The 17,185-nt window shown below is 36.4% G+C and overlaps 2 protein-coding genes across 2 annotated transcripts in view; one reads left to right on the forward strand and one right to left on the reverse strand.

Annotated features, from left to right (window-relative positions):
* Positions 1-1,882, reverse strand: part of LOC135466676 (glucosamine 6-phosphate N-acetyltransferase-like) — an 11,817-nt gene extending 9,935 nt beyond the window's left edge. The window contains exons 1-2 of the mRNA XM_064744307.1: positions 1,772-1,882; positions 1-155 (exon numbers count right to left, since the gene is read on the reverse strand). Of these exons, the coding sequence (XP_064600377.1) occupies positions 1-155; positions 1,772-1,786 (170 nt within the window). The 5' untranslated portion in view covers positions 1,787-1,882. The remainder of the gene's footprint in view (positions 156-1,771) is intronic.
* A 642-nt stretch (positions 1,883-2,524) lies between these two features.
* On the forward strand, positions 2,525-13,800 carry LOC135468374 (cardiolipin synthase (CMP-forming)-like). Its single transcript, XM_064746591.1, has 8 exons — positions 2,525-2,648; positions 3,564-3,744; positions 5,144-5,281; positions 6,226-6,355; positions 7,053-7,138; positions 8,576-8,644; positions 9,305-9,396; positions 10,761-13,800. Exons 1-8 carry the CDS (start codon positions 2,530-2,532, stop codon positions 10,882-10,884), a joined length of 939 nt encoding a protein of 312 aa, XP_064602661.1. The 5' UTR covers positions 2,525-2,529; the 3' UTR covers positions 10,885-13,800.
* The last annotated feature ends 3,385 nt before the right edge of the window (positions 13,801-17,185 follow it).

The raw sequence follows: 17,185 nt of genomic DNA on the forward strand, positions 1-17,185 counted from the left end.
CCTCTATCAAAATCTCCTAAACAGAGTGGACGGAGTAAGAGGGACTCCCCTGGGTTGGCTGGTGATATCATAGGCTTGTAGGTTGCTTTGTGCTTGCTGAAGTCAATCTGTTTTAATATGACAGGATCAAACAGGTACTCATCAGCACAACCATTCTGAAACAGAAAACAACAGAAACACTCAGGGAGAATAGAAAATAATTTTAATGTTATGTTAGTCCATTAAAGCCCTTCAAAATGTTCAAAATAAAACGTGTACACAAATGTGCACATATTATTTACAATGTATATATGCATTTACACATATTATCTACAATGTATATATGCATGAGCAGATATTTACAATGTATTTGATTGGACGAGCATCAGAAAATTCTTTGTTGGACAATTATTAACAACCTGCCAATATCAGAAGAAAAAAAAACAGCACTTGAAGAAAAAAAATTTCTATCAAAACCCACAAGAAAACATCAAAGAAGGGCCCTTTTTGGAGGTTCAGTCAGACTTTGCTCAAAAAAACTTTTCTTATGATGGTCCTATTGTTAAAGACCAAGTACTGAAGAATTCATCACTTATGCAATGTACTATAAATACAGCAGTGATGGGTGGAGAAAGTTTAACCACAGTGGGATAAACCCTGACTTCTGGCAAGTTAATGATGAATTTTAATTATCCTGCCTGACAAGTAAGCTTCCATGAATGTAAGACTGCGCTAATAGCCGTACAAGCTATATCACTCACTGAACATCACCAAGACCTCGTGAACAGAAGAGCCAGAAAACGGTCTGGGGTATGTCAATAAATAAATTAAGAATAAATCTAAGAAGGCAAGAGTCATTGCAGTACTACTGATATTTGTGCATCTGATGGCATACTCTGTAATAAGCTTGGTCATCATTTCTGGGGTCTCAAGAGTTAACGCAGATTTAGGCGATTCAGTTTGGGGTCGCACGAACTACCACAGCTAAAACTTGCGACGGGTACGGTAGGTGTCAACGGCAGCATAGAGTTGACCAAGAGATGTATATTGAATATAGCAACTATAGTAAAACCATGCCTTTTACCTACATTAGTTTACGAGAGCCCCCATCTTGTCTCACCTGAATCTTCGTGACCTTGAAAAGCCAACTGGGCTTACACTTGTCACAACTAACTTTCCAGATAAAGCTAGTACCACAAGAAGGTCTTCATTAAAAGAATGTTTGTTGGGTGTAACATTACCGGACAAACTCTGAATTTTTATTCAGATTTTTTAACAGAATTTTTTTTCCTTTCTCCACATTAATTTCTTTAAAATCTCCAATTTTGCGGGGATTTGCCACAATGAAAAAAAAAAAAAAACAAAAAAAAAAAACAATAGAAAATAAAAACCCTACAGATTGAACGTTATATTTCTGATAGTGTTATATTACGATCAACACTGTATTTTTTAAGAATAAAATCTTGCAATATGTAGGCCTGTAAATTTATTTAACATTTATTAACCAAACATCTATGAACCGAAAATTAAATAACCAAGTACTGAAGTAGAATTGTGACTAAAAACTCTGCTGATCATTACACATTTCCACATATTTCAACTGACCTGTATTAGTGTATATGAAGTGTTCAGTTGAAAAATTACACTGTATGTGGAAACTGTATTGAACAAATCAGTATCACGTCGTCTGGACACTGAGTCAACAGTCCAATGATATGAAGGTAACATATACTTTTCGGAAGCATTAAATAATTAATCCATCAATATTTGACTTGAAGCGAACTGATCTCACCTCTGGTGGCTCCATACTTTGTATCTTGGAAGAAATCCTATAAACACGACTTTAACTACTGTCACAACTACCGCCTTCGGGTCACACGTTGTCGAGTTGTCATTCCAACAACTTTGCTCCCCACCAGATGGCGCTAAAGTATCAAAATCCCTAACTTGCATCTGCAACAATTAAAATACGCATCGGATTTAACATGAAAAGAATTGATTTCTTTCTGACATTTAGACGCGAAAGGAAAAATTAAACGTAAAACGTATATATAAATGGGCTGTGTCGTTTTCAGTTCTTAGCAATATTATGTGAATAATGTCTAAAACGCCCGTTTTATTTTTATGTTGGACATTTAAACGACATCATTTAAAAGCACAAATTTTATTCAATGTTGAACCCTATCTACACAATAATACTGCGTTTGTCTTTTTGGTAATACTCTGTTTTGAGTTTATTTATTAATTTCCATCAGGAAATCTTTTTCACTTCCATTTTCTACAAAGAAATGGGGTGAGCGTTTTGTTTGGAGAATATCTAAGAAATATTTCAACATGGCGGCGCCCATGTCTCATGTTGGGTTGCGTCATTGTCAGAGTTGTTTTACAAGTTACAACTGCCTGCTGTTTGCTCGATACCTTGGCTTTCAACCGTGTTATATCCCCAAAACAATTCTTTTTAAACTTCAGTCGCCGAGCACTTCTTTTGCACAAAACATTACCAATGTATGTCTTGGAACCGAGCCTCACAACCACAACGGCACTTCTTTTATGTCTTGGACCGTGGCGTCTTCGAAGAAAATAATAAACAGTGTTCCAAGCAACTCACTTTGGTCCAAGCAGTGCATCAGCCGATGCCTGTCGCCTGGACATTCCCTGCAGTCTCTTAGGTTAGCATCTTCGCAAACGTTGAAGTCATAGCTGGAATGTAGATGGTCGTGTGTTCGACTCCAGCTCTTGCTAGAACGTCTACGGCATAAAGTCAATGAAATATATTTTAGTTAATGGGTTGAAACGCCAGTCAAATATCTGTGTAATAAATGAATAAATCATTGTGTCTTGTAGCATAATATTCTGAAATTTAAATGCATAGACAAATTAGCAGGGTCGGCATTGATGCCTGAATGCACTCCTATACAAAAAACAGTTTGTTGGATGCCACCTCGTGACTGGGTAGTTCACAAATTCATACACAGCATAGACACTACTTATGACACTATAAAACAACTTAATTGTTACCTGTGTGGTTTATATTAGCATCTGCGTCTTTATAAGAGTGTGACATCACTTTATGGTACTGTGTATTTACAGGACTCCAACTCTGGTACCGGTAGCAGTAGATGAAATTGTGATTGTTTTTCTGGGTGATGAAAACATAGGGATTTCAGAAAAAATTAAAATGGAAAGAAAAAGAAAATAAAACTTTTCCCCAAATCCCAATATAAACTGTTATCAAAGTCCTGAAAAAAATTTTGAGTTGGTCCCTTTTTGGAAGTTTCGAATGGGTTATACACAAAAGAATATTTTTAATGGTGGCCTTACTTCTAATGTCACCAAAATGTTGTCATGGCATAGAAATTTTGGACTAGTAACTGCCATGGCAACCTGTACTTGGGCATTTTTTTGTCGTGGCAGTTTATATACGCAAACTCGATCATAACATTAAGAGAGTTTTGTTAATCTTGCCATCCATAAAGATGAGCTGAATTATTGGCACAATATATGAAAAGGAGGGCAGAATCAGATTTGTCCAGAAATCTTTGTCCAGAATAATGGTGTTTAGTTGTTTTTTTTTTTTTCTTTAGGCATGTTTCATCACATCCAGTTTTTGCATACAGATTTGTGGAAAGGGGTTTCCATGGGATCAGCCAACCAAGATGCAGCCAAAAACATCACAGGAAAGAAGAAGAAAAAGGAAGATCAAGAGATTTCATCAGCAAGCAGAAAAAGTTGAAAAGTGCATTTAAGGCTAAAGTTGCAGATATTGTAAATATTCTTCTTTTCTTAATTATATGTTGATAATGGTATATATATTCACACTTCACTGATGTCAGTTTCCTTATTGTACCGGTATTTGTAAAATGTACTTCAGAAGTATTGTTACTTGGGTGATACAGTAGTTTAGCAAAATTAATAATAGTTAAAAACGATCATTCAGAAACATATATGGGGCAAGTGTAGGGGGTATCCTTACTGCTGAGGTAGCGATGTGTGTATGTAAATAACCTCTAAAGCCGTACATGGTACGGTCTACCAGCATCCTGCAGGAAGTCCTTGGTTTCCAACGGGCTCTGCCCCGTTTCATCCCACCATAATATAGGTGAAATATTCTTGAGTACAACATAAAACACCAGTCAAATAGATGAAATAAATAAATAACCTCTGAAGCACTGGCTGTTTGTTTTTGGTGATGTCCATCCATGTGATTTGAAAACAGAAAAGAACTGTCACTCAAATTAAAGTGCCAGTTAATCTTGAGCCAGTTACATGCCTTGTAACCAACCTGCTGCAGTCCCTTGCTTAGTCCCTTGAAACATTAGTAACAAGAAGCAGCTATTGGCATTAATTTTGTGGGTCCGTTTGATGAATGCTCCACCTATATTTTATATTACACCAACCATGGGAAAGTTTGTCTGTAACAAACTAGAGGTCATTGGTTTTCTTCAGCCACTGAGTATGGTGTTCATACATTAGTATTTTCATGCAGTGGCATTGAAGATAGAAGAATGTGAAACATATGTCATGCATACTCTGCGGTCGCTGTGAGTTCAAGTCCAGCTCATGCTGGCTTCCTCCCATGCCGTACGTGGGAAGGTCTGCCAGCAACCTGTGGATTGTTGTGAGTTTCCCTCGGGATCTGTCTGGTTTCCTCCTACCATAGTGCTGGCCGCCGTCGTATAAGTGAAATATTCTTGTGTACGGCGTACAACACCAATCAATTAAATAAATAAATCATACATACTCCTTAAGCGTGGCGAGGATCTACTTGCCAGTATAAGCAACTGGGTCCAACTCAACAAAGTCAAGTTATGTTAAAAACAAAAATTTGACAAAACAAAACATTGTCATCTGAGACCAACTGAGCAAAAGCACACATGGATTGATGGAATTCAACTGGATACAGCTGCATGCTTCGAATTTCAGAAAAGTAGAACATGCTGCTGAGTCGCCAGTATAGATTGACTAAACCCAGTGTCAGATCAAATGCTCCGACTTGCTTCCGGGTGCTCTGATTTGGTTCCAGTTGCCAAAAACCCAGTTGCTCTGAGTTGCAAGGTTGATTTACCCTCCGACTTTACTGTAATCATTTTATATGTTACTATTTTACATGCAACTGCTGTCTCAATGAATGTTGTACTCATTACATGTGTTACTGTTATTACAGAGTGAAGACATAAAGACTGTGCCAAATTTGTTAACCCTGTTGCGAATGTTGTCTGCTCCAGTGTTAGGAGGCTTGGTTGTTTATGAGCAGTTCAGTTTGGCTGTGGGATTATTTGTCATGGCAGGGATTACAGACTTGGTAAATACTAATTATACAATGCTTAATCAAAGATGAACATGTGTTATAATACAAAAGACTACAGCATGGAGAGTAGAACCAGAGCAGTGACAACAAATAACTTCACACAAATGAAAACTGAAGTCAAAACTTTTTGAGTATGGTGTTTAACACCCATTAAATAAATTTAATAAATAAATTAAGTATGAAAGAAATCTAAATAAGAGTTAATGTTATGTACAAAGAAAATGTTTGGAATTTGTAAATATATGTAATATAATTTTTTTGTTCATCTGCATTGTAAAATACTGATTGATACTGTTGGTTTACCCATTCAAAAGCTGACCTGATAAAAACATCGTGTTATACGCACTACTTTATGTCCTGTTGACTTTTATATCAAATTTTCATGCATGTATCCTGTATATGGAGGGATATATCTTATTCTTTCATTTACTATTGCTTTTAATAACTAGCTAGATTGAACTGGATTGAGACCTACAACATGGCTATTGAGAGCATGTGTTAGAATTCAGCAGTTGCTAAATTGGTTGGGGCCTTAAAGGGATACAGAATTGAAGCTGATTGGTTGACAGTATAGGTAGGATTTCTGGGGTTAAATCCAGCATATTTGGTCACGCTTGAATAAAACTGCCATACCTAAAATTCACCTTACACGAGACATAGCCTTGACTTGCCTATCTCTGTCACACCAGCCAATCAGAATCAATTTTGTATCCCTTTAAGTAATGTAGTTTGTGATGTGCGGTGACTTTCTCAGGGCTCAGTTTCCTCCGCGGATAACCAGACAACTGTTACATAAGTGGAGAATCATTTTAGTATATGGAACATTGCAAGTGTGCTGTTTTAAGTTGCTCTTTTGTATTGAGACATCTTGTTATTCATTGGCTTTTTTTTATAAAACTGAAATTTATTTGGTTACCCTTTGCTGGTTTCTCTTCCAGATGGATGGCTATATTGCACGGAATTTCAAAAACCAGAAGTCTGTGTTAGGAACAATGATGGATCCATTGGCTGACAAATTGTTGGTTACTATGTTAACAGTTACCTTGGCAATGGTGGATTTAATTCCAGGTTAGAGAATCCATGTACATGTAGTCAGTATATCCATAAATTATTTTTACTCAGACCTATAATTCAGAGTTTCTTTTTACAGCATTTTTCCCCCCTATTTACCCTCTCTTTCCAATGATTATTTTCCCAAATACTAACACTGGTTCAACCAATGTATCCAAAGCTCTTGATTTGGTGACATTAATTTCCTGTGTAATTTACAGCATATTGTGCAAACTTGTACAAAAATGCACGATACAGCATCACTGTGTTTCGCCTGAAGTTTGGAAACTCAAAATGCACTTTCAGAACAACATTGAGGGACCTAAAATGGTACTGTTGAAGATAACACTTCAGTTTTTCTGTTTAGAAATTAAACAGGCTTCACAAAAAACTCTTTAAGTGAATGAATGAATGAATCGAAATGAAACAAAAGTTTGTCACCTGAAAATGCCAAAATTCAGGTGAAATACAGTATTTTGTCAGTTAACTAAGACAGTGTGCTGTTTTGCTAAACTACCTTTATTATGTGGGAAGGAAAGAGAAGCATCCTTTAAACTGCTATAGCCTGACAATTTATGATAGATTCATAATCTTGTGAAGTACAATGGATGATTGATAGCATGTTTGTACATTCATCTATTATACTCATGTCTCATGCAGCCACATGTTTCCCTTTCATGATAAATTTATATTAATCTGCCTTTCTCTGTTTCAGTTCCCTTGGTGACGCTGATCATTGCTCGGGATGTGGGACTCATAGGCGCTGCCTTCTACATCCGCTATTTATCATTACCTCCACCAGTAAGTATGCATCTATTTATCAGTATGCCCACCAGTATGTGGGCATAAAGAAAAACTGCGGACACCACACCCCCGGTAATTTTACAGCTACTAAATACCATTGGCCCATCAATAAGTACATGTCTACTTATCATTACCCCCATCAGTATTAAGTATACAACTACATGTGCTTTTCATTGCCCCCATCAGTAAGTATACAGCTACTTATCATTACCCCCATCAGTAAATATACAACTACTTATCATTACCCCCATCAGTAAGTATACAGCTACTTATCATTACCCCCATCAGTAAATATACAGCTACTTATCATTACCCCCATCAGTAAATATACAGCTACTTATAATTACCCCCATCAGTAAATATACAGCTACTTATCATTACCCCCATCAGTAAATATACAGCAACTTATCATTACCCCCATCAGTAAGTATACAGCTACTTATAATTACCCCCATCAGTAAGTATACAGCTACTTATAATTACCCGAACCAGTAAGTATATAGCTACTTATAATTACCCCCATCAGTAAGTATACAGCTACTTATCATTACCCCCACCAGTAAGTATACAGCTACTTATCATTACCCCACCAGTATTAAGTATACAGCTACATGTACTTTTCATTACCCCCATCAGTAAATATAAAACTACTTGTCATCACCCCACTACTCTTCTTTACCACACCAGTAAGTATACAGCTACTTATGACCCCCACAAGTAAGTATACAGCTACATATCATTAACCCCTTGGCCCACCCCCCACAAGCGTGTGTACATCTACTTACCAGTAACCCCACCCCACCCTCAAAGTAAGTGTACAGCCACGGATTATTACCCCACAAGTAAGTATACAGCCACTGATCATTGCCCCCAAAAGTAAGTATACAGCCACTGATCATTGTCCCCACAAGTAAGTTTACAGCCACTGATCATTGCCCCCACAAGTAAGTATACAGCCCTTGAATATCATTACCATGTAAAGTAAGTGTAAAGCTTCTAAATATCATTGGGGCCCCCGTGGCTCAGTTGATAAGCACGCTAGCGCAGTGTAATGACCCAGGAGCCTCTCACCAATGCGGTCGCTGTGAGTTCGAGTCCAGCTCATGCCGGCTTCTTATGTGGGAAGGTCCATCAGTAACCTGTGGATGGTCGTGGGTTTCCCCTGGGCTCTGCCAAGTTTCCTCCCTCCATAATGCTGGCTGCCGTTGTATAATTGAAATATTCTTGAGTACAGCGTAAAACACCAACCAGATAAGTTCTAAATATCATTATCTCCACCAGTACATATATACCTAGGCCCTACTTTTCATTACCCTCACCGGTAAGCTACTTTTTGGTAACCCCACAAATAAGTGTGTGTGCACAGATACTTATCAGTATCCTCAATGTCTTACATTTTCTTAGATGTACAGATTTTTTTTTTTTTTTTTGCAGAAAACAGTTTCCAGATATTTTGATCTGACACTACCCACAGCCAAGTTATACCCTTCAACATTAAGCAAGGTAAAGCAGTACTGTGATCCTTCAACAGTTTTACATGTTTGCAATGTGTTTATTCAAGCATATTCTAAAGGCATTTGTCTGTGTAGACTGGTATATATACTATACTTTTGGTGAAGCCTTGAAATTGTCCAATCAGACCAATGTAGTTTTGTGTAGAAAAATCAAATCAAAAAATTGATAAATTGCACTGAAAGTTGATCTCTCATATGCGAAATATGACACATATGGTGTCTTCAGCATGGCGTTGCAGTGAGGCAGCATTGAAACCAACCAACTTTTATGGGACATTAAATGATGCAAAAAGAAATATTGTAGTTCTGAGCATTTAATTTTATTTTGTGTTTTACGGGCAAGGCAACAATAAAAATCCGAAAATGGAATGAAAAGTGAAACTGACATTCCAAGTTTTATTTTGTCTGATCTAAATATTTTATGATTTTCCTGTTTCTCAAAGGTTTCCTGTCAGGTGAATATGTCGTTAACAGGAAAAATTACTTGGAAAGTTTGTGTTTGCTAGAAATTCTACAGTTTTAAAGTTTCATTTTTATTGTTATACCCTCTTCCAACACGTTTACGAAAAAATTTATTCAGCTGTAAAACAACAAATTAAATTGGTGAGGCCTTGCTCTCCCATTGACCCCATATCAATGATCATTCCAGGTGAACACAGCTCTCCAGCTCTCCCTCGTGGCTCTGACACTGGCTGCCCCTGTCTTTGGTTATGTAGACCATAATTACCTACATGCCTTGTGGTAAGACAAACAAATTTTGAATAAAGCGGGGTCTGGCTTTGCTGGTTCATTTGGCTAAAGTGTTGGGTTAAACGTCACATTGAAAAGACCCTTGGCATTACCAATGAGGTCTCAGATGCAAATCCAGCTTTTGGTTAATCATGTTTACTGGTCTCTCATTTTTGAGGTTTGTTATTTACCTGGCAAAGGGTGGTGTTTTACTTAAGGCACTATGCTTTCCTACATAAATGACCACTGTTGATTAAATGAAAAACAGTTGAATCGGCTAAAACATATCTTTGGTTGTGATTGGAGTTGTGTCCCTTTACTAGAGACATCAGAATGTGGGTAATTCACCAGAGAAATGCAGGCATGACAAGTCTTTTGTGTAGTTGTCATCACTGAAGAAGCAGATAAGTGGGTTATCCACAGATCTAGCCTTAGACTATTGAGATAATGGTTCAAATCCGGCTCCTTGCTCTGCTGCAGCTTTAGTTTGAGACTTTTGACAGGTACTTGGTGAGCTGCTATGGTTTCCTTAGGGTTCTACCTCGTTTCCTCAACCCACATATCTGACTGCTTTTGTCCTATTTGTGTTTATGAAATAGTCTTAAAGGATACATGAAGCACTTTGTTTTTATTTCTTAATGCAGGGTATAAGTGTGTGCCCTAACATGTAAAAGTATATAAAAATAAGCTTCTCGGACCTCAGTCCGTGGCTCAGTCGGTTAGCGCGCTAGTGCAGCGTAATGACCCAGGAGCCTCTCACCAATGTAGCCGCTGTGAGTTCAAGTCCAGCTCGTGCTGGCTTACTCTCCAGACGTACTTGGGAAGGTCTGCCAGCAACCTGCGGATGGTTGTGGGGTTCCCCCGGGCTCTGCCCGGTTTCCACCCACCATAATGCTGGGCGCCGTCGTATAAGTGAAATATTCTTGAGTACGGCATAAAACACCAATCAAATAAATAAATGAATTCTCGGACCTCAGCTGGCAGTCTACAAATTCAGTAGTTCACTGTTTTGACATCAATGGTGATGGGGTTAAGAGTCCAAATGTGGGGCGCTAGGCTGGTTTTGCGTTCCTAGTATGTTCTTCTTTGACGTAATTTCTGAATATTTCTGACTATTGATGGGAAATATACATAAAATAGAGGGTTACAAATATAAATTTTACCTTAAAAAATGAAAGAAATAGTGTTTTTCGTGTTTTGTTTTGTTTTTTTTGTGGACAAATTTTGTTGCAAGTTCCATAAAACCATACTCATTGTTGTAAAGTACCTTTTCACATATCCTTTAAGTACAGCATAAATTACCAGTCAGATATAATAAAATAAACAAATTATTGGTTATCACAATTATTATTATTGTTATTTTTTCAATGTTACAGGTACATTACTGCAGCGACTACCATTTCATCAGGACTTCAGTATGTGCTCAGCGCCAAAAGTTTTTTTAAAATTCTCCAGCGAAGCTCTGGTGGCGAGAAACCCTTTCAACATAAGAAGAACTGAGCACTTTCTATTGTGCTCTTGCATTATTTTGTGTACAAACTACCTTATGCATGCATGTATCTGGTGTATATTTTCTGAAAATCTCTTACATTGAAAATCATGATGAATTTTAGAATGTGTACTGAAAGACTGGAATTTGGTTTGAAATGATTGGACTTTTTATTCCTTAGCCAGCATTGACTTGTCCATCCATTTTATATGCATCTCTATTGTTTCGTTTTTTTTGTATGTTTTTTTTTTTTGTCAAGACTAGTTTTAATGTAACATTATTCATAACCATGGATTATTTTTATATCTTACACAATATTTTTTACCATTTGGCCTCTGGAATACAGCACTTAAAATGCCAGTTAATCAGTGAAAATGATGGTTTACAATGTTAAGTCAGTACCTTTTCCTGTATCTGTTAAGACCAGTGAACTTAAGACTGTTTTATTTTGATGCTGCTTTTTTTATATGTATTCTTATTGTTCAGTGCATTTGATGGCCCACAATGTTAGGGAAAAAATTTCCTTTTTATTTTATTGGGGACCTCCGTGGCTCAGTCTGTTAGCGCTCTAGCGCAGCGTAATAAGCCAGAAGCCTCTCACCAATGCGGTGGCTGTGAGTTCAAGTCCAGCTCATGCTGGCTTCCTCTCCAGCCGTAAGTGGAAAGGTCTGTCAGCAACCTGTGGATGGTTGTGGGTTTCCTCCGGGCTCTGCCCGGTTTCCTCCCACCATAATGCTGGCCGCCGTCTTATAAGTGAAATATTCTTGAGTACGGCATAAAACACCAATCAAATAAATAAAAAAATAAATGTTTATTTTATTCAGTATTTGTTGTTATTCAACATATTTTATCACTAGAACTGCCAAACATTTACATACCTTTCTTAAGTTTATTTGTAAGTATATCCATGCCTTACGGTTGAGATAAGAGATGAGACATGTAGACATGTAGCCCCATGTATATCTTACTCAAATTACGATGTTGTATATGCCACAGTTTTGCTCTAAAGAAGCAGACAAATTACATGCACAGGGTATATATCTTTTCTATATGTTTTAAATGACTGATAGAAGAAATCAATTTGAGGTTTGTGATATGTATCATGTACATGTGTGAATACAAGGAATTTGTAAATACATGTACCTGTACAACCAACTTGCCAAGTTAAAAGGAAAGAATGGTTTCAAAGACAGTTCAAATACCTTTACATATGTATGTGTTTTAACTTTTTTTTATTTTGGTTGAATAAAATGAATTCTAATGTTTGAATTCTATGGCAGGATTTTTGGACCGGGTTAATCAGACCATTTTTTTTTTTTCATTCCTGCTACAGTAGTCGTTTGTAACGTTGGAATAGCTTTCTCTCGTGCCTGAGTAAATGTCACAAGAATTTGATGAAAATATAAGTACAAAACTCAGTTTCACACCACTGGTATCAAACATTAACAGTATGGTCTGTAAAGCCAACCATAAAATTCAAGTTTTTAATTGCATTTTTTTCAGCTAAGAAAATCTTAAAAAATATAAATAAAGGTAGTTTGGGATAAGTTTCATTGTCTTTCTGCACGCTTTTACTTTGTGGGGGAATTTTTTCAGTTCAAAGCTTGTTTTAGATAGCTTTTTAGACAGCTCCATTGTTTGAAGTACCTTGTGCATGTTGTAGCCTGTTCAGTCTGGAGGTTGTATTTATTTATTTATTTGATTGGTGTTTTACGCCGTACTCAACAATATTTTACTTATACCACGGCGGCCGGCATTATGATGGGAGGAAACCGGGCGAAACCCATGACCATCCGCAGGTTGCTGACAGATCTTCCCACTTGCGTCCGGAGAGAAAGCCAGCATGAGCTGGACTTGAACTCACAGCAACCGCATTGCTGAGAGACTCCTGGGTCTTTACGCTGTGCTAGCGCACTAACTAACTGAGCCCTGGAGGTTGTAGGAATACAGTGTGTTGTTATACAAGAACATTGCCGGATACTTCCCATGATCTTAATAGCTGAAAGATGTAACTTCCATACTTCCTGTTCCAGTATGGATTAAACCATTTATCATGTCCTGTGCAAAAATCCATACATGTCTTAATTACAGTGACCTTTACTGGTAAAAATACAAATAAGGTAAATTCACTGGAATGAAGGTAGTGTACAGATAGTTTGCAGTGTTCCAAAATTAAAAGAGCGTAGAAATATTACCTGCACAACCTGTTTAAAAACAACAGAATTATGCAGCTTGGTGGTACATTGAAGTTTACAAGATTTTGGCGAACATGCCAATCAATGAAATCAGTTTTAGGAATGAGAAGTAGAAGCTAGAAAGCTGTTCTTTGAAATACTTCAAAGCATTTTTTGAAACAAATGCCAGTGATAAGTCAAGACAAATTATTTTCTCCAATTACCCTATTAAAATGACCTAAATTTCACCCACAAAAGGATATATTTAGAGGCAAATAAATTTCACTGAGTATTATTTTTGGTGCTGAAACTTAGTTTTCCCAGTAGAATATGCAAACAAGCCTCAAAACACCTTTCTAAAATCAATAAAACTCTCAGAATCAGGACAAATGAGCAAGTTTGTCATAGACGAAATTTCTGGTCATTTACAGTAATTCCCATATGAAATTTCCATGTTAACTTTTCTGCCTATGTTTTCAAGGGTGTGAAAAAGAACAGCTTTCTACTTTTAGGTTTCATATCTTTGTGCCAGATCAGTATGAAACTGTGCCACATGGCTTAGTTGTAATCTTGTGATGGTTCCAGTACCAGTATTATTGGCCCTGGGTAAAAACCCACTCTATTGTATGTGTACAATATTTATTCTGTACAGCAGAACTGCTATTCTATTGTATAAACATGTATATATAATATTTATGCTTTGTGGTTAAAAGCTCTAAGTACAGCATTTGAGCTTTGTGATGAATCAATATAAGCCCCATTGAACATAAAAAACAAACAGGATTGTGTTTTCAAATTTATTTGTCTGCCATACAAACAGAAGTTAAATAGCAATGCTGATTGCAAATCAAGCAGGACTGATCCAAAAACATGATTAATTTCAAGTAAATGTGTGTGTTTAGTTGTGTTATCTTAGCAAGAATCAGCCAACAGATCACAGTTAAAGCAAGCATTTTGGAACTATTGCAAAAGCTGTTCCCTACCAGTTGATCGGTCATAATTACAGCTACATATATGTAGCAATTCATGAAAAAAACTGCCATAATTTTGTTGAAATAGAAGAAACATCCCAAAAGTCAAGCTTAATCTGTAATCTTATCTGAGAGAAGCATTGTACAGTGTTTCAATTCAGAAAAAACATCTGTTTCAAAAAATGTAAAATAAGGTCAAAATAAAAACAAGATCTGGGAATTGCGGTAAAGCCATCTACAATGTTCAATTCATAATGATGAATTGATTCATACAAAAAAAAAATACAAGACAAACTGATGGAACAAGGAAGTTGTAAACCTTCCGTCCCCTCCACAACTGACAACCAACTAACAACACAACTGATGCATATATACTGGCAAAATTTAAATACATTTATGCAGAATTTCTTACACTGTGGCAGCTCTAAATAACTACAAATTTCCAGCAGAATTTTGTACATAAAACAATTTCATGATAAAAAATGAAGGTTGTTTCAATCTGTTTCATTCAAACAGCTCTAATTATTGCCTTTCAATAAGTATCCGACTCATACCTGTACTAATTTTGAATGGTAACATGCCCAGACAAGGCCTATATTTTGTGAAAGATGATTATATATAAAAAACTTCAACTTGATCTGCACTGATCGATTTTTATGCCAAGAATCTCCAGCAAAGCCTTTCACCTGAAAACAAAGGGGTAGAATTACAGGTGATAGTGTGTGGAGTACTGAGTCGTAAAGTATAAAGTACTGTAAAAATGTAAGTTGTAAAAGTACTTGTAAATGCTTGGCACGTTACATGCACAAGTATTTGCATAGATACCCAAATCAACAATATGCACATACTGGTGTTGTATCGGCTGTTTCCATATAATAAGGAAAAATTGATTTACAATAGTTTCTGTATGGTCTTTAGGATTTAGAAGAGCTGAGCAGTGGAATAGAATTACAGTTTACTCCACTACTCAATGGTGACATACTCCCTCGTCCACAGAAGCCTTCTGTGGACGAGGGAGTTAGTATGTCACAGTGCAATGACTCAGGGGCCTCTCACCATAAGTGAAATATTCTTGAGCATGGCGTAAAATGCCAATGAAATACATAAATCAATCACTCAATAGTCTTTAACTTTCCCATGAATCATATACAGTATGCAAATCAGCTTGGATGACACACATGTAACATGATGCAATCTTTTGGGATTTACTTTTTATATACTGTGTGCATTAATTAGTTATCTCGGGTACACTTTACTCTGAATAATGCTTCCACATTTTTAAAGTAATTTTTGTTGCCACAGCAACTTGTATCAGAGGCATTTATTAACATTTTCAAAATGTATATTTTCAATCAAGTCAAATTTATAAATTAGGACCTTCAGGTCCATCTGCAAATCTCACTTAAAATGAAAATCTGAAATATTGCCAATAAACCTCAATCAGACATTTACTATTCACAAAAAAATCACAACGTTACTTCATAAACTGATTTTCCACATGGGAACTCCATTAAAATCTTCACATTAAAATGATTAATTCAAACAACCAAATATGCATGTAAGTACATGTACCTATAATAAAGGAAGACCAGCCCCAATGGTAAATCTGCCTATCAAAGTACATACATGTATTTCCTCAACAACTGAATATGACACAAAAAAATATCACAGAGCTTGGAAATAAACAGTACATGAAGTTTATTCATATATTCAGGAGAGAACAGACTGTTAAGCAATGTCCACATAACAGATAGGGGAAACCATATTGAATGAATGAATGAATGAATGCTTCAGGTTTAATGTGGTACTTAACAATTTTTCAGTCGTGTGTAGGTGTGTTTATGTATACTGTATCTTCTTGTGGCAGAGTGAGTCCATTGGGCCACTGAAGTATAATGGTAATTCTTCAACCTTTTCGCATATTCCACAGGCATTTTTCTGAGTTGACTGATAAAATCATACTTTTTTTGTGAAACTCAATGCCAATCTAACCAATGTATTTTTGTCACCAAAATCAAATTAAAAGTATGCATAAATTGCACTGAAAGTTGCTCTTTCAAATTCGACAAGGTTGAGGAAATAGGGTATACCAAAGACACCACACATGACACCACAACCAGTCACATTATTATACCTGGCCAACCAGTCGTTTCCTTGCTCTAACCTCTTAGTGCTGAGAGCCAAGTGACACAGCAGCCAGTTCCATTTTTAAAGTCTTTGGTATGACCAGGCCTGGGTTTGATCCCAGGTCTCCTGACTCTGAGGCAGACAATCTCATGATTAGGCCACCAAAGCGGTCAAATCCCCTTTGATATGGCCTACTTATGAACCTATAGCTTATCAAGCACAAAAGTCTCCCCTGAACGAATACTGGAGTATGACCTATAGAGCAATTAGCATGCTGTTAAAGTATACAATATCACATATTATATAATAGAGGTATAAACAGATATATCTGCGTCTATTTACTTACAATATATATCAAGCTTAAAGATGGTAAAAAAAACTCAGTGTCAATTACTACTCATGATAACAAGAATCACAAAAGCCAATTCATTTCTTTTAAGCACAATTGTAAGAAATAAAAGCTTCATCAAACAGGAAATGTCTATGATTGTAACCATTTTCCAGATATGGCTGGAAAATCACATAAAACTTATACACTACACAACCTGTGTGTTTATAAGTAATCAATAATTTCCAACAATTAATAAATAATAATAATGATAATACAACAGTCCATACTTAATAGTTTTGTTTCTACTGTCTTAATAAAACATTCACCTAGCACACGCATGACTAAAACATCAAACTATGGTCACAATTTTGGTACAGTAACACGATTACCCGATTTAGATGTACGCAGACATATATGACATCAAATCACATTTTCAGACTGCTTGTCATTTTCCCAAATCATAATTCAGATCCATTCACAATGCAACTACACATTTGCTGACAAGCTACAGTGTATGTGCATTCTGATAGCTTTATTTACTGTAATGCTTCTAATTTTTAGGACACATATTAGTCAATTGTGCTGAAAGCAAAAATTTATATTTGTCCTTTGTTTTTTTTTTTTGTTTTTTTTTTTTAGGAAAAGTATAAACATGTGTATGTTACAATTACATATGTATGTATGTATGTATGTATGTATGTATGTATGT

Source organism: Liolophura sinensis, chromosome 6 (assembly GCF_032854445.1).
Source record: "Liolophura sinensis isolate JHLJ2023 chromosome 6, CUHK_Ljap_v2, whole genome shotgun sequence".
NCBI lineage: Eukaryota > Metazoa > Mollusca > Polyplacophora > Chitonida > Chitonidae > Liolophura > Liolophura sinensis.